Raw genomic sequence first — 18,548 nt, 5'->3', positions numbered from 1 at the left:
GCTAGGGACTAAAACACAGCTCTAAATTTGCCACAAGGTGGCACGCATAATCTCTGCAATATTTGTTTGTCAGTTTGATCGTGCATAGACTGTTGACGCAGACAACTATGATAATAGAGCCTTTCCTTTCCTTTTGTTACAATTGTTTAGCTCGAGTAAAACGCAGAATGACAACAAACCCACTGATTCATATATTTGCCGTTTAATAAGAGGAGGAGAGGAAACTCTGAGAAATAGGCTTTGGCCTAAAATTGGGGTGACAACCCCCAAAACTCCAAAGAGTTGATTTTTTAGCAGTGGCTCCCAAAGGGGCCAGGGACAAGTCACGAACCATGACAAAGATAAATACTTACAAAGAAAGAAAGAAAGAAAGACTTCTTCTGAATTCTCAACGCACTATGACGCTCGCACTCATTTGGTGGTCTCAACACAGCCTACTCAACATCCTGGGGTTAGTCGCGGAGGGAGGGGCTCGTTGTACCAGAACGGGAAGTGATGTTGCGTCAAGTGAACTGTTCTAACTTAGTCTTACACTGAGTCTAATGAAGGATTGCAAGAAGTTTAAATAAGCGCCTCGTCAAAGTAAGAATTAGTAGTGAATATTTGTTTTTTGGGTGGTGACTGTCATCGTTCTCCAGCTGAAAACTGATCAAGGCAACACAACTATTTGCTACATCAACCAAGAAGTGACGCTCAGGTAGCCGTCTGGTGAGTGTTTTTTCCTCTTTCTTTTCTTGAACGTGAGTTTGCAAGTTTGTAAAGAATCACTGTTCATTTTGTTTGCTTATATGCACGACGCACCGGGGATTAGTTAATCCTCGAACTGGGCATAGGTTTTAGTGGTCCCATAAAAAGATCTATTCACCTATTAAAATTTGCTTGCCATATTGACTTGACGAGGAAAACACTTTTACATTGCTTTTATATAGTCTGAGTTATCACTCTTCTACAGACGTTTTATTTTTTTTTTTTTATCAAGATTGTTATTACTCCGTTTGCAATTTGGCAAGTACTACATCACGTTAAAGATATTTTTTGTAGATAAATTCAGGGGTAGGCTTGCTGTTATGCGCAGTAATGTTGTGGGCTAACGTCCTGCATTAGACACGTGGCCCTAATACATCTGTGATAGTTTAAAGCATCATATGTTGCTGTTTTAGACGAAATAACAAATTCTACACAATTACTTCCATCAGTAATCTAAATGATGGAATCGGTGTTTCACGATCCGTAAGTTTCTTTACGGAATCGCCTTTGGTTTTATTCATGCATGAGCACTCAGCAGTGATGTCTAACCAATCCTTTATTTTAGATTCAAAGAAATCTAAAATAAAGAAAAGGTGCTGACTTTCTGCACTAAATTCATAAGGAACGTCCCCGCATTTATTTATTTTTTCAAGTGTTTTCCTTTTTCACAACTTTCCCCTCTGCGCGTATATAGGAGCAGCTCCCCCTATCCACTTTACTGGTGAAGTGTCCAAACCGATGAAACGAAGGCGTTTAAGGGCAGCTTCCACGAATGTCCCCTTGAAACTGACCACCGGAAATTGTTTAATTACCAACACTCGGATTTTTTAAGTGATTCGGTAATCTTCTTAACCACTGAGTCTGTGTTTTAGAGGCTGCATGACAACATCACAAAAACCTTGAATTGATTCTTATCAAACTGTCTTTCCTAAATTGTTTTAACGTATTATCACTGGTCATCTTATCACCACGCCCCTCCTTTTTATCTCAGACTGCCTAAAACTTGCAAGTCTAATGGAGGGGTGAAAGTGTGTGCCCTTTCGTCTGTTCATCTGAGCGGAATGTTTAGAGTGTTAGGGGATTTTTTTCTGAATGAGGGTGTAAATCCTCCTTCTTTGTTTCCTAATACCCGTATTTGCGATTAGCAGCCCAGTTGGACCGCTTTCCGTCTGCTGTATCTCTGCATATTAAATGACTGAATGCAATTAGAGTATGCTACCTTAAAAAAAAATGTCTAACTAATTTTCCAAACAGAAAAAGTGCGTGTCATAGTGCTACGCAGAATGCCGTTTGAGAGACAAGAGGTTACTCCAGGAAACATGGCAATTATTTAGAATTCTTGGTTTGGTTAAAAAATCATACGTCACATGACCACGCAGAAAGCACATGAGCACCAGCTGAGGGTTATTAGATGAGCATATTGTATATGAGGAGTTTGAGTTTGTTGTAATGAATCAGCATGTCCTAAAATGTTTTAGTGTGTGTATTTTTTTTTTCTAGTTGTGTATGTTTACACATGCACCTTCATTAACACACATTACGAGAACTTATTTCTTAATTACCTTTCCAAGAGTCAAAGTAGGAGGATGCATATGTTACATTTCACCAGTGTTCCATTTCTTCGTTCACTGACTCGCACAGACATGTTTGGGTTCATTTTATGACAACCTCAGTTTGTTCATTTCTATTCGCTGATGTCATTTGTAGGACACCGCATAGCAGGAAATGTTCTCACCTAAAACACCGTCGATGCAGCCCAATAATTTTCTGAGGAGGTTTACATGTTTGGTGTTACACCCAGTAATGGTTTGTGTTTGGTTGGTTTGTTTAAGTTCTCCACATCTGCATATCCGTCTACACCTTAATAATCTGCTGTATTGGAGTTGGACTGCTGCCCAGGCTGGCTATCCACGCCTGCTTCTTTAAGAGAGATTTGATGAAAAAGCTTCATTATCCTTTGAGGCTCACCATTCCATGAAAGAATCTTTCCTCACTCCTTTTATCCTTCTTGTAAACATTGCTGGCAAAACTTAGGGGCCAGAGAGAGCCTTGCTAACAGTTAATTACCACTATCTGCCAAGTTTCATCTCTTAACTGTGTAGCTGAAGTTTCATAGCTCATGTTTTTTGCTGATTATTTTGAAGTGTAATTTAACTCACTGCCAAGATAATGTTCTTTTACACTTTTTAGACCCCTTTTTTTCCCCTCTGCTAGACCGTTATGGGTCAGAGCCATTTTTAAAAGTATCCTGCCTGGCAGAGGTTTTGTCTTGTTAAATCCCTGAAGCAGCAGAAAATCTCACTCATACCAAGAGCAACAAACACTGTTTTTTTTGGGTTAAGACATTTTAATGGCACAACAATCAGCTTCTGCTCTTTCTCCTTGTGAATAATTCAACTCAAAAAAGACATGGATCAGGTAAAAAAACAAAACAAGACATGGATCACGTGTCTAACAAAGTCTTGGAAAAAACCTTAAGAATTGCCCCTCCCTCCCTCCCTCCCTTTAAAATAATTCCTCGGTGATGAACTGGAATATGTGCCCTCCAGGAGCACCTGAAATTTCACCAGTTACATAAGAACCTTTTTATGATCAGTTTGTACTGATCTGCAGGAGTACATGCCATCATCTGAGCCAGAGTGTGCTGAATAGAGTGTAAGGAGTGGAGATTGCATCACAGTTTAGATTGACTGAACTGAGTGTCAGATGTCACCTATGGCTGTAATGAAATGATCTGCCCAGTCTAAACATTCCATGGTTTTCTTTGAGAGGGTTTCTTTTAAAAAACAAAACAAAACAAAACAAAATTTGGTTGCTTTGCCGGAGAATTGAATTCCTCTGTGTGTCTCAGCTTATACATTCTGTTGTGTCAGTAGCTGAGCTGTCTAGGCCATGTCATTGTTAAATATTTCCTGTCTAAAGGGAGAAATCGGTGGACAAGAGCTGCTAGCTAACCGATGAAACAGCAGCAAGGCTTTGCGCAAGTGCTTGCTTTTGTTTTGTTTTTAACAGTGCTGAGCGTGATCCTTCTTGTTGCAAAGGTAATTAAAAATTATTTCCAAACCTGTCCTAGCTAAATTAAACCATTGTTGAAAAGCAGAAACACAAGGGCCACATTGAAATAACCACATGAGCACAGGAACATAAACAATGTAATTAGTGGTCTGTCTATCAGTACATGTTGATGACGTTTCTCATGACTGGCTTAACAATATATATTTAGGCAACAAAAGACTCTTTATATTTTTATACAGATTTGGACATTGGAACCTGGAGTTCAGTCGATAAAATACATATCTGTAAAACAAAAAGGTTTTCAAAGTTTGTAAACAAACTTTGAGGAAAAAAAAAGGAGTTTCTTAGAAAAGGAAACATGGTACAGATTGTAATATTGAACTCTTTGCTCTCAGAGCTGCAGAAAACCATTTCCACGGTTTTATCTCCCTTGTCATGTCCACAGAGCAGCTGATGGCCAGGGGCAGGACCTGTCTGTTGTTGGAGATGGTCTCTGAATGTATCAGCAGACAGCAAATGGCCTGTTTTAAGAGCACTGATCAGAAACATGACAGGCCCTGAAGGCGTCACATTGCACCGGGGTCGCTTGGCTTTCGTTTGTCATCTGCCCTTACTTGACGTCCACATTCATTTCGCAGATCTCAGAGACTTGTGTATCTCCTGTAAGATCTTTATAACTCAAACCCTTCAAACGTTTTACGTGTTCTCTTTCTGATTTTAATGATGAGAAAGTCCTGAAGTGGGAGTTGCTGCACTGGTCACTGTGAGCTGGTCTGGGAGCTTGATTTTGGCTCCAGACGTTAAGCTGCTTACGGACCAGGATGTGACTTAGTACAGCTGACAGTGAAAGAATGTGAGGCTTGTCTGAAGGCCTTTTTCATACTGTGGTCATATGATTGTGTTTTTTTTTTTATTATTATTATTCCCTTCTTGCTGGGAATCACACCAGGCCTGCACTCTTGAATGTTGCTTCTTTTGAGGGCTCTGTGCGTGCGTGCGTGCGTGTGTGTGTGTGTGTGTGTGTGTTTCTTTCCTCCTTTGACCCGTCTGGGCTGTGCTTATCACATCTTGCTCTCACATGCAAACACAAATGCAGCATTGGTGGCCAGTCATGGTCTTTGGCCTTAACCACACTGTTTTCATGGAAAAAAAAATTGTCTCCAGATTAACCCAGCATGAAGGATGAGAATGAACGTGAATGAATGTTTGTTATTTTAACTGAATACTAATAGAATAATGATTCTTTTTAACCAGTGTAAGTACAAACTTGTCATGTTTTACTTCAAAATACTTTACATGGAACAAACAGGAGAACAAACCATTTTAAGATGAAGAGCTGAATAGAAATGGAAAGTGAAGGACTAATATACCACACAAACCATGCACTCCATTATATGAGAAGAAAAAAAAAACAGCTCTTGCAAACACTTCTGGCCAAAATTGTCATGTTCAGCTTCCTGTTACTATGTAAGTGTTACAGCATAGGCAGAAAAACATGAGAAAACATGATCTCTTCTGTGCATTTGTGTTGAAATCATTCAGATCTGGTAACCTCAACATTGTCTATATATTTACCACGCCGCATCCAGGCCTCGTGAAGTTTTCTTTGGTGTCAAGATAGCCAATTTCAACTTATGCTCGTTGGATGTCCACAGTCACGCAAGCACGTCACTGTTGTCAATGCCATAAACGTTATAACCTGGACGTCTTAATGTATGTGTAAGTTGTAAGTGACCGTGGTGTTTGTTTTCAAGTTGCAGGCAAGAAATCAGATCTCACTATGTCTGATGGGGAATATGATTACCTCATCAAATTCCTAGCCCTTGGTGATTCCGGGGTTGGAAAAACCAGCTTTCTTTACCAGTACACAGATGGAAAATTCAACTCCAAATTCATCACCACAGTGGGGATCGACTTCAGAGAAAAAAGAGTGGTAAGATCATTTCATTAAACGTTTTTTTTTTTAAAAACATCTTTCTAAACGTTTAGTTAACCTAGTTTAATCGGCTGATAAATAAACCGAAGTATGTTTTTGAGTGATAAACCCTGTCAAATAGCCTGTAAAAAATATCAAAATATTACTTTAATTGTAAACAGTGAACTTTCCTCTTCTTTTTTAGCCTGTTTAAATGGACCACTAACGTCGCCCTCTTCTCACACATTTCCTAGATCCAAGTTCTTTGATTTTTCTAACATCTTGGGTTCCCTCTAATTTGAATTTGAGTTGTGTAGAAATGACCATATGAGTATACCTGTGATGTATTGTCATTTAAATGTGTGTTTCCTTCAGTTCTCAGTGGCGGTATTCTCAATGGTGGTAGTATCGGTTTAATCCCAAACGAGCAGGCCCTTGAACAGCCCTTAAAGTCCTAATCTGTGTTTTTGTGCTGTGTAGCGCTAGTGCTGGTGGGGTCAGTGGAGCATGGACACAGTCTTTCTCCAGCTGCTTTTCTTCTCTCACCTGTAATGACCGTTTAGAATGCAGCTGGCGCAGAGATGAAACAGCCGGACTGTGAAATTACCCCTTTTTTCCCCCCACTCTTCATGGATAAAAGCCTGTTTTGTAGTCGATCAAAAAGACTGGAAAACAAGCAAAAGAATGCTTCTTGTCATGTTTTAATCACAACAAATAGGTAACTGCCAAAATAAAGTAAAAACACTCAATGGATGGAAAGTATATTAAAAGTAGCTGTTCTGCAAAGTGGTTAATCATTACACAGTTAACATCCCATTGCACCTAAGGTGGTGTATTAAAATGCTGGGCAGACCCAGTTGCTCATTACCTGGCTACCAAGAGATCTCACTGACTTTGGAAGAGGAGTGTTTGTCGGGGTTATGTGAGTTAAGAGTGCTGTAGTCGTGAGGTACAGTTGCTAAGGTGGTGTTGACACAAAAGACCAAAGGAAAGACACATCGTCGGCTGGGGTCAGATGTGGTTGAAAGCTCATACACCTTCATTGGTGGTGTGGTTTGAGAGTTCCAGGCAAAAACAGATGAACAATTCTGAATCATTTCACTTCGAGCATCAATCTAGGGTGTGAACAGGCAAGTTTCATCAAGAAAACGTCTGCCGAGAACTTCCCAGCGAGGGAGGCCACAGTCGAGTTGCAGTGCATAAACCCCTCATTCTCCCCTGAAAACCCGCCTTTTTACAGGCAGTGGTCTACTGAATAGTGGAAAAACAGTAATATAGTTAGATGAGTCATCTTTCACTCTATTCTCGTCAGTTGATTGAACGTGTGGTGGATGTATAAAGAAACTCAGTCGCCTGAGTGCTTGTTTCCACAGTGAAAGAGAACCATATTAAATGCAAAGCCATTCTAGGTCATCACCCTCACTCTACCCCGCAACGTATCCGTTCTAATGGGAGTGGTTTCTTCTAGGATGTCAGAGCCCTCATCCACAGGGGTGTGAAGGGTTACTGAATGGTTTGATAAGCGTGAAATGAGTGTAAATTAGATGCCACAGCCAACTCAGTCAGCTGATCTCCACCCAATTAAAGACTCGAGAGAGATTCTGGAGTGGGTCCTTGAGAAACACACACACACATACACCCTCCCTTACCAGCATGAAAACGCTAACAGGACATCATTTCTTGTGAATGAACAGTATTGCATCACCTCCGTCAGACTTCCAGACACGTGTAGAATGTGAGTCTAGATGCAGTGAAGCCGGTCTGGTGACACATCTCTACCTTTAAAGACACTTAATGAGTGTGTATTCATTATTTCAGTTCTTTGCTACACTTTGAAGTTCAAGCACCCTCGGAAGCAAATTCTTTAATAAAGATGCTTTGATAATCTCTCTCTCCCCCCCCCCCCCCCCCCACTTTTGTGAGTACCTCCCATGTCAGTACTGCTTTTTTTTTTTAAGCTTGTGTCCTTCTCTGATCAAGAAACAGCCAAATTCACCGTCAGAAACGCTCAAATATTTGTTTGAGTCTTATATGCCATATGAGATGTTGCAGGGTCAAAGTATGAAGGCATTCTTCCACATTGTTACTGGGCAGGATCACTGTGTTAGAGAACACTCCTTAAGAACAAACAGAGTAAGCCTCTTAACCAAACATGCAAGTCATTTAGGGACTAGAAGAATGAACAGGGACATGCCAGAAATTTGGCAATTCCTTTGCTGAAATATTTGGATGTTTTGAATTTTTTTTTTTTGTTTACCCTCACTAAGTCCATATTTGTGGTAAAGTGCCAAACCTCAAACTCTGTTCCAGGTGTACAAATCCAGTGGCCCTGATGGTACTGGAGGCAGAGGGCAGAGAATCCATCTTCAGCTGTGGGACACAGCTGGGCAGGAGAGGTAATGCCAAAGCGAAAAGCCCTTCCTTTCCCTTCCTTTTGGCACGTCATGTTTAAAAACCTTTATATATATATTTGTAATAGTTGCATCAATGGAATGCAGTACCAGAGTTGATCAGAGGTAGACAAAATTGTTTAAATGCCAGAACGACCCGGAGAACTTTCTCTGCTTACAGGTTTAGAAGTTTGACGACGGCATTCTTTAGGGATGCCATGGGTTTCCTCCTTTTGTTTGACCTGACAAATGAACAGAGCTTCCTCAACGTCAGAAACTGGATGAGTAAGTCTCTGCCCGCTCTCATAATTACGGTGCTTACACTTCCTTTTCAGAGTGATACTATTACTGATTCGTCTTCAGCCTGTCAGATGAAGGAGAGATGTACACGCTCAACGGCACTCGCTAAACTGCTTTTAAATTAAACATGTTACTAAATTACTCAAGTACGGGTTGTTAACAGGTGTCTGTTTTGTTTTTGTTTTTTCCCTGTCCTTGGCACAGGTCAGTTGCAGATGCATGCATACTGTGAGAACCCAGACATTGTGCTTTGTGGCAATAAGTGTGACCTCGGGGATCAGAGAGCCGTCAATGAGGAAGAGGCCAGAGAGCTGGCTGAGAAATATGGGTAAGAGTTGATGCACAGGTGCACAGCCCTACTTGAAACATTTGTTTAGAGGGATGTGGCTGAGGTATGTTTGAGTAAGCCTGAGTTGTTAATCTCTCGCAATGCCAGCTGTTAGGATGTAACCCCACTGAAAAAGCAAATATTTGCTATCTGATGTTGGGTGTCTAACATGGCATTAGTCTTACACTAAGCAAACCTGTGGTCAATATCTTTCCATTATCCTCGATTTAAAAATAAATAAATAAATAAACATGTACATTTCACTTAAAATGATATTGTGAACATATTATATGATTATCAAATGATCAGAGAGGATCATATTTACATTTGACCATGTATAAGTCTAATTCTTGAAGCATTAAAGCAACATAGGTCTGGTTTTCCAAGGACAGATCAAGCCTAGTCCAAAACAAAAAAGGACTTGCAGTGGAGACTGGCCGTTCACAGTGATATTTAGACGCCAACTACAAATAATCTCTTCACAGAAACAAACAAAAAAAAAAACCACCCGAAGACTCTAAAAATCAGATTTTGCACGCTCTAAATTTGATCTAGTTCTGTTCTACTCATTCGGAGAATGTGAGAATAACAAGCAAGAGGCAGCATGTCCTTGGATTACTTACCCAGGAGATTGGCAGCTCCCCTTTTCTAAGGAGTTTTTTGTGTAATGTTTAAACCGCTGGCATGGTGTTGAGGCAGATCAGGACATATATCCATGAATTCTGTTTGTTTTATTAACAAGCCCCACAGTGGTGACTTTTTCTCTGTCCCCCCCCTCCCCCTTATTCTTGACTCATCTATCACTATTTTGATGGATGGCTAGATGTGACTCAGACATCAAATTTGATTGGGTTGTTTACCTTGGTTGAACCCCTTGGTCCCACCCATGAGTGCAGTCCATTCATACTTAGTGACGCGGAAAGATCGTACGTTTTCCTATTCTTGGTCTTTCCAATGTTGTTTGAACACAGACTACTCTTTTGGTCTTTCTTAAAGGCATAAGGAAGGAAAAGTTTTCATTTCAGAACAAACTAGGCTCCCCTCGTCACGGTTTGGTTTTTTTATTTTAGTCATTGGACACTGGGGGGGGGGTGTTCTGGGACAAAGTGCCATTCTGTGTCTTAGTGAACTGTGAACTAGCACGGATAGACATACATTTTTTTCATACCTGCCACTTAGACCACTGCAGTCCCCTATTGCATGATTACTTACTGCACAAGGGCTTCACCTGTCCCTCCTGTAGGATCCCGTATTTTGAGACCAGTGCAGCCAATGGGGAAAACGTAAGTCATGCTGTAGAAGTTCTACTGGACCTCATTATGAAGCGAATGGAGCGCTGCGTGGACAAATCCTGGATCCCGGACGGTACCGTGCGGTCCAACGGCCACAGCACCGCCGACTTGATGGAGACTCAGAACCAGGACAAAGGCAAATGCGCCTGCTAACTTCTTCGTGGCAACGAAAGTCGTATTTGTTTGTTGTCGTTGTTCATGTTTTTCTTTTGATCACTGGATTGGATGGGGACTGAGTGCAGTGGGGTTTAGGAAACAGTCATCTTTTTATAAATGTTTTGAGAGATAGGAAAAAAAAAAAAAAAAAGTGTATTGATTTAAAACAAAAAGCTTAACATGACTGCTAAGAACTTTAACACCATACACATCCATTCATCATGATATATATTTTTTAATCGATTCTTGTTGTGCAGCTTTTCACTTTTTGTTTTTGTTTTTGATGTAGTCTGTTAAGTGCCTTTTAAAAAAAAAAAAAAATCACAGTTAATAAAAATATGCGTGCAATTTAGGAACTGTTATACCCGACCCATAAAGAGAGTCGTGTTGAAAAGCCGTGTTAAAGACAGGAATGTCGTGTCATTGCAATGCTGTATTAATTCTGTACATTGGGACGCTCTGAGTATCATCAGGAAAGTTCCTTGTGGTGGGTATCAAGTTTCAGTGCTTTATTTTCACTTTTTTTTCCCCTCGAAAGTCACTTTTATCTTAACTTGTCACTCTGTTCTTAAAATATGTAGAAACCCTGAGCACATTCAATCAGTAGTGGTATTTTCGTAGTTGAAAATCTGTTGTATATATGCTACGATATACTTTGTAGATTTCAGTATACCTCGGAAGATCAATGAATGTCTACAAATGTTTATCTTTCCGTAGGGGTGAGGATTCTAATCCAAGTATGGGTCTAAAATCCACTGTATTACTTCTAACACTGTATCAATGCCAAACACTCTATGCCAAATATGGAAAACATATTCTATATTTCTGAAAATAAATATATTTTATTATTTATTACTCTGGTTTCACAAGTATGTGTCTTTTTTACGGTTGTGTGCTGGATACATGGTCAGATATTTCACGTTACTTTGTGTTTTGTGCTTCTTTCTTGACGCTGGTGGCCTACAAGGACGAGATATCCTTCCGCCTCTTGTCTGAAAAAAAAAACGTTTGAGGCAGCTAAGAGGGTGGTCTAACCACATGTAAATTCCTGGTAGCTGCCCTTTTTCACACGGTTCAACTTTAGTTGCCCACCCAAAACATGACCTTAACTGTTGAAGCGCAGTTGAGAAAAATGATGTCTGATCAGTGTTAAACTTATTCTGATCACATGGATCGATCACCTCAAGCTTCAAAACCTCTGCATGGTCAACAGGTTGTATATTTGTCAAAAAGTAAAAGTGCCTCTTGCCTTGTGTTTTGGAGCGCGGGTTGTGGCATGGTGAAAGTGAAATGACCATAAACTAAACACCGTTGATGCAGAAGATTTTAGTCGTGTGATTGCAAACACGTTCCCTTTTCCACAAATTATGAATGTTCTCACTTTCCAAATGTAGACAATCCTGAACGTTGAGTCTCCTATCTGAATAGTACAGAAACTGGTTTCAATCTTTAAACATGCAAAGATGAGTAAAGGGACAAACTACGCAGTCTATTGAAAAGCTTTGAGATTCTCAAATGGCAATTGCGAAAAGATCTCTTCCTCCCACGTTAACCTCAATGCTGAATCGCTCAAGTGCCGTAGCTGATTTGAGAAACAGTGATTCACTGATGCTTCAGGTGCTCGTAGTCCTATTTCCTGAATCAGCACGCAGTTTTTTTAAGTAGTCAACCCGTAATCGATAAAATTGTTTTTTTTTCTGAGGTAATTCACTTAAACTCTACATTATACAAAGAAACGCAGCTGACCACTTTTACATTGACCAGACAGTTATGACGTCTACCCTTTCCCTAAAACACAAATTTAAAGGTCCTCGAAAGCACTTAAGGTCATGGACCCGCGTGTGCATCAACGTTTCAATCACGGACTACTTAATTTCGGTACGTTACTCAGTGCAAAGTTGTCAAAACTGCATATTATGAGCCCCTCTCCCGGAAATCGCCTGAGTTATTGCAGCTCTGAATGCACCGTTGCAGCATACGTTATGCCTTTGCGGTGACGACGGCAATACTGCAGATCCGCCCCCCCCGAGCACGGTATTCTAGATTTTTTTTTTTTTCATTTTAATTATTCCTCTGAGTCTGACATGCGTATGGGTAAAAGAATGATTCTAGTAATTTCTAAATGTGACAAATGTAAGATGGTTTTATTTATGCTATTGTTGTGGAACTGTACAGTGAGTGCAAACACTGAGATCATACAATATCTTGCTTTATTGCTCTAGTATCAATGTAAAGAAGCATTCCAAGTTTACTCTACTGAGTAACACTTGATAACTACTGTCAAAGTTTTTTTTTTTTTTTTTTTCAAATCGTGAAAAGTAGATTCGACACGCTGTAATTCAAAGCCAGGTGTCAATCAATTGTCTGTTATGGGTAACCGCTACTATCACAGATTGACACACAATATAGTAAAGTGTGCACTGAATAGATAAATTATTCATAGCAACATGATTTTAGGTCAGCATTAGTTGTTTACCCCACAACACCATCTTCTCACCAAATAATAATAAAAAAGGAAGAAAATGAAGAGACAAGAGGAACAGGTTAAGGTCTGCAGGTGAATAAGACTGTGCTAACATAGGCACTAAGATTTGGATTAACTGAGTGTTAGGCTCAGGACTCTACTACAGACTACAAGATGCACTCATTTGATTTGCTGTGCAATTACAAGCATTAGACACAGTAAATGTAATGTTCTTTCTCTTTTTTATGTAATAAAATCAGAAAAGAGGTGCTTTGTGCTGAATGGAGACAGCTTTGGTAATGCATCCTGTTTCGGCATTGCCAGGTGATAGCGTTCCTTTGCAACATCGTCAAAGTGTCTGATTAAGAACAGTTGTCCTTGAGTGTAAATGCAAGCCTTTAAACAGATGGATATGAGGTCATTTCTCCCATGAGGAACTTCTTCCCTCATGCGATCTTTCTGAGGCGCGGAAACTAAATGCACACAGCTGTCTGTTTCTCTTCTCTCTCTCTCTCTCTCTCTCGCTCTCTCTCTCTCTGATCACTGCTGTTCTGCCCCTCATCCCCTGCATTAGTAAAAGGCTGAGTGATGGGGCCGAACAGTAGGTGAGGGAAGAGATGATCAGTGAAGTGAAGAAGACCACTCTTCTCACATCAACCCTAAACGTAGCAGGTGAGCATACCTTCGCGCTGTCTTAACTCTTCACGAACTGACATGATACACACCCCCCCGCCCTGATTCCCACCCAAACCCCCCCCCCCCTTCCTGCCTGCACAATGAGGTTGTGCCACCCTTTCATCTGTTCCGAAAGCCGCGGGGTGGGGGATGTCACTGTCAAACACAGGCACCTAATTTATGCTGTTGTGTCATTGAGTAGTATACTCAGTCCTCATAAACACACTGTCTGTCAGACTTCCCCTCCTGTGGCCTTCCTGACCGTACTGCTATTGATGTACGTTTATAAAAGATTAATGAATTCTTGCATGGAAAGCTGTAGGTGTCAATGTAAATTTATTATCCCGAGGTGAAAGGCAAGGTTTGACATTGCATGTGCAGCATGAATCCACTGGATTAAAGAAATACAGAGGGGATCTGTCTTTGGTGTCTCCTAGTGGTGAATTGCCTCTTTAGACTGATATTTTACAGACAGCTGTTTAATGGCCTGTACTAAAAAAAAAACAAAAAAAAAACATTCAAGTGAGAGGGTAGGTGCAAATGAACAAATTTGTGGAAATATGATTTGTGGGGAAAAAAAAAAAAAAAGTCAAACCTCCTTTGTTTAACTGCTGTCACATGTTTGGCTGCTAAAATATCCCACCTGCATACACAGCTTTATGAAAATCACATGTGTAGTTATGACCCCATCTGACCAGCAGGTGGTGCAAATGAGAAACACTTTGGGCATGGCAGTAAAAGCTAGCCAAGGGTATGAAAACGGACATACGGACTATTGGACAAATGGACTATTCAATAACAGTTCTTCACCGGATATGAAAATCAATCAGTCTTTGTCTTACTTAAAAACTGAATGTCAAACACAGAAGCAAATATAATTCACAGTAGTAAAACAAAAAAATAGACATGAGAGGAAGTTTAAGAGAAATATTTGAAAGGGGGAGAAATATTTCAAGGGATATTTCAGGAGAAAAAAGTGAAAATTAAAAACAAACAAAATTACATGCTGCAGCACCGTGAGTAGAGATATCATATTTCTTGGTCTGTCACCCAGTTTTCTTCAGGTTTCCAGAAGTAGTTTGAACGGAGCCACCGTAAGGAGTTTTAGATTGTAATACCATCCACAGATCCACTGAGATCAATTAATAAGCAGGCACCTGCTGTCCAATACACCAGAGCAGTGTGGAGACAAAGTAAACATTTAGTGTCTGAATATTCATTTCTTTGACAAACCTTCATGAATAAAATATGTTTCAACGGTGTTTTGTTGTTTTAGTTACACAGACGCTCAGGAGTGGTTTGAAAAACATGCACATTTTTCTTTCTACTACCCATTTAAAACAGTAATGAAATGAACGCCTCTCTGCCAAAACATTTATTACACAACCACGAGATAAACCTCCATACCATTTTCAGCAGTAGTCCCAACATACGAATTTTTTTTTTTTTGTTTTTGTGCACTGTGCTAAAAGAATGTGTCTTAAGGAGGAATATTTTGCTATTTTTTTTTTTCTTGTCTAGCTTATCTCCTCTATTTTCAAAAACTTCTATTATGTTTCCATGCAGCCCAGTGATCCAGAGAAGATAAACGCAGAGAAAGACAAAACACATAATTCAATGTTACTTTAGTCACAAACAGAAGTAAACACGTACAAGGGGCCTGTGTCAAAACAGCTTACGACGAACAGATAAACCTTTGTTTTTGTGCGTGCATTTACACTAGGACTGCAGCTGGTATTTGTGTGTTATGATTGCAGTTTGCTCATCGGTCATCACTTTCACACGCAGCTGTGATCTCCCAGTTAATTTCATGCGGCTGATCTGCAATGGACATCGCAGACTCCCGTGAGCTCAATCCGTGTCTATACTGATGAATCATTCGAATAGGTTTTGATGGGATGTCTGCGCAGTGAGGTGAGATGGTGCCAAGTTGATGTTGAGGGTAAACCAAAGGCATTAAACAGAATCTTTCAGAGGTGGATTAGTCGTATATTTGATGCCACTGAGGCTTGAGATGAGCAGACCTCTATATATATATATATAAAAAAAAAAAAGGTAGTTTCCATCAGGAAGCCAGATGCAGGAATTGACACAGATAAGGTTCAGTACGCTACTCTGCTCTTAGGCAGGTTACATTTAAGTTCTGTCTTGCTCTTCGAATGAGGCTACAGAGGGGGGCAGCCTTGAAATGCTAAACAGCTGCCATTTTCACCCCTGCTATTCGGTTTGGTCTGCGAGTCAAAGTGGCATTAGTTACCTTGCTCAAGTATCTCTCTGCAGGAGATTCTGCCTCTGGCTTGGGGGGTGGGGGGGTGGGGGGGGGCATAATTTCATCTCCTCGATCCAATCATGATTTAAGCAGTGTGTTTTAGAAGGGAAAATTGCATCCCTGAAAAAAAGTCAATACGACCAGTCCCAAGACGCGGCTCTGTCTCTCTCTGATGCGAATTAGAGAAGGAGACTCTGACGGTTTTAGCTTTTCAAAGACACAGCCTTAGAAAGTTTTTACGCCTATTTGAGGATGCAGAGGTGGTGTGAAGGCTTATCACAGTGGAATGAGAAGTATGGGAATGATCAGATTGCCGCACACTCGATGCCTCTCCTATTAGAAGAACACCGATCCAAACCTCTGTGTACAAGGTACTGTCCAGGTAGGGTGTGCACTGACAGCAGGAATTAAGTTTGGAGGCTGCAGTATTTGGCAGTGAGCAGTATGAAGTACGTGAGTGTTAGATTTATGGGAAGACCAGTTGAAACTAACAGGGAGAATATAATCAGTGAGAATTTGATGAAACTGGTGGTATGTGTTTGTGTGTGTGTGTGTGTGTGTGTGCGCGCGCGTGTGTATTTCAAAGGAATAATAGGTTCAATTAGAAATGTAATTTTCCCTGCTGCCTCCAATCTGACATATTGATCTTCGTCTTGAAGCGGGTGATTTGTCAGGTAATGGTGTACAAATTTACGTTTTCCATATGGTGATGTAATTGTAATTGCCATACATACAAAGGCATTTATCTCTCCCATGGTGCTATAATGGATCTGCCCATTGTTGTCAAAGACCAGCAAACTCACCTGAAATGAGTTCAGTCTAACCCACAGAGAAGCGCAGCAACCATTAGAATAAAAATAAAAACATATCCTCAGTAACACCGTTTGCTAACACTGTCTTGTCCTACGGCCATACTTTCTGGAGAGAGAAAAAAGCCTCAAGTACCATGGCTAAAATACATGAATAATGAAAAATGGGAATCTGAGATTTAAAATGACCTTTGCGAGTTCCACTTAGAAACGATGTATCAACACAATGCAGTTTTGTCTCATGAGGCGTCTTCGCTTGTTTACCCCATTCACGGTTGCGCATCAGTTTGACAATAAGTGGTCTAAGTCACTCCTGCACTGACGAGGGGACTGCTCCTTTGAGCATTTGTGATAAGTGAGCCTTTTGTAGCCCTGTAAAGTGTAATCCGCAGTGCAAGGTCTCTTTGGGATTATCGCTTTTAGATTAGCATTAGTCAGGGTTGTCGGGAGGAGGCACTGTCTGCACTGGGAGCATCAGGTCTGCGAGCGATGAGAATTCAAACTGAAATGGGTTATGGTGTGTTTTGATGTACCCAACGGCTGGCTACCATATTGAAGATGGAAAGAAACCCTCTTTTGAGAATTTCATAATGATTACATTTTTCTCAATTTAATTTTGCAAAAACAGTAAAGAACAATTTATTAAATTTAGGAAGCATGCCCGGCTCAGAAACCATGATTGTTTTGTATGAATTTTCAGAATTAGTGTGTGGAAAAACTTGATTTTGCACAGCTAGATTTGCAGCTGAAACCAGTATCCGACCGTCACAGTCTGAATACTGCAGAAGACTAGGGCTGATAACTCTCCTGTTGCATGCAACTTCCTTTTCAGTTTTACTGTTTCGTCTGGTTCTGAACTGACGATGTTTCCTCATTAACCCATTATATTTCCTGAGATACAGCTGCAAACCGTCTTGGTAAGGTGTAGGAAGGAGTAAATATCTTTATTGTTCTCTGCTCACTTGTATTGATGCCGTGTGTGTCTTGGTTTGTCTCTGCTTGGCTTTGATACCGATGAATTCCAAACAGACAGCCATGAACGTTATATGACTGTGTGTCTACTTAATTCCTTTTGACAGACTAGAAACTGAAATGCAGACTACGTTTCTCACGATTCGTTTTGTCTCGGCCTTTTAGACAATGTGCCATTTCCCTCACATCCTTTCATACTTGAGAGATTCAATTAACTTTCACTCATTACATTAGTCTTTGCTACTGATAAATAATTAGTGCTCTTTTGTCTCGTGCGTGGCTGAGGTTAGACCACTGGTACATCAGTCATGGGATATCAGGGTGTTTCATCAGCAGTCACAGTGAAAGCAAGTGCACACACTTTAGAGTAGCTGTTTAGGACCTCAGTATTTTATATACTCTTGTGAAGCAGCTCAAGGGATGTACTGAGAAAAAAAAAAAAAAAAAGAAAAGTTAAATAAATAAACGAATGAAGCACCGGTGTCAGCTCAGGCCTTGAGTTTAGTTTGGTCGAAACTGATTTTGATAGTTTTTAAACTTCGCAGACGGTCGTTTTTTGATAGAACTGGAGCCGGTGTTTCCATCACTGGTTATGTCTTTGGTGCCTTTGGCGTTGCTGTTATGGCTGTAGTAACCATATTTGCCTCACAGAGCTTCACAGAGAAACAGCAACATTTATGTGGAAACTTTTGACCATCTTAGTCCTGCTGTAGACAGCCTGTTGTAACCCCCCGGCAATCTCACCGATAAGATTTTCACATACAAGTGCTTTACTTCCTGATATCACAGATAGTATACACATGGAAGGAGTCTTTGCTTTGTGTGTGTACATACTCTTTCTTCATTTTTCACGCTTTTGACATTCCATCTGTGCACATTTGTACTGAATCTTGGTTTTTGAATCAGAATTTTTCATTCGCAGATCTCATTTTAGGCAAGTAAATATTTGCACAATGTGGTGTCCGGCAGAGGAGGATGGCCTTTTCATCTGGACATTGTCAAAGGAATTAGAATTTCCCACTTAAATTCAGGCCTGACTGAAACGTGCCTGAAATGAGTCAGTGTTTAGTGGAGTGGTAATTAGCATGCTATACAGACAGTTGTGTCGAGTACAATAGAACAGTAGGTGAGATGACAACGCTTGTGTCTCAGTGCGAGAGCTGAGTTGTTATCCGGGTAATTCTCCTGCAGTTTAGTCTGAGCTGTCTGCACTACC

At 40.4% G+C, this 18,548-nt stretch overlaps 1 protein-coding gene across 1 annotated transcript; it reads left to right on the top strand.

The window, feature by feature from the left end:
* The first annotated feature begins 633 nt into the window (after nt 1–633).
* Nucleotides 634–10,249, top strand: rab27a (RAB27A, member RAS oncogene family). Its single transcript, XM_030766450.1, has 6 exons — nt 634–708; nt 5,517–5,695; nt 7,988–8,073; nt 8,249–8,352; nt 8,572–8,695; nt 9,939–10,249. Exons 2-6 carry the CDS (start codon nt 5,543–5,545, stop codon nt 10,138–10,140), a joined length of 669 nt encoding a protein of 222 aa, XP_030622310.1. The 5' UTR covers nt 634–708; nt 5,517–5,542; the 3' UTR covers nt 10,141–10,249.
* Nucleotides 10,250–18,548: the final 8,299 nt, after the last annotated feature.

The sequence above is a fragment of the Chanos chanos genome, chromosome 2, assembly GCF_902362185.1.
Source record: "Chanos chanos chromosome 2, fChaCha1.1, whole genome shotgun sequence".
NCBI lineage: Eukaryota > Metazoa > Chordata > Actinopteri > Gonorynchiformes > Chanidae > Chanos > Chanos chanos.
Note: the sequence above shows the minus strand (reverse complement) of the source record. Positions and strands in the feature narration are given on the sequence as shown.

What these genes read in the sequence shown, in the direction of transcription:
- rab27a (XM_030766450.1), top strand. Translation starts at nt 5,543, where the DNA reads ATGTCTGATGGGGAATATGATTACCTCATCAAATTCCTAGCCCTTGGT. An exon ending in ACTTCAGAGAAAAAAGAGTG is followed by an intron (nt 5,696 to 7,987) that starts GTAAGATCATTT and finishes ACTCTGTTCCAG; the next exon opens with GTGTACAAATCCAGTGGCCC. An exon ending in GAGCTGGCTGAGAAATATGG is followed by an intron (nt 8,696 to 9,938) that starts GTAAGAGTTGAT and finishes TCCCTCCTGTAG; the next exon opens with GATCCCGTATTTTGAGACCA.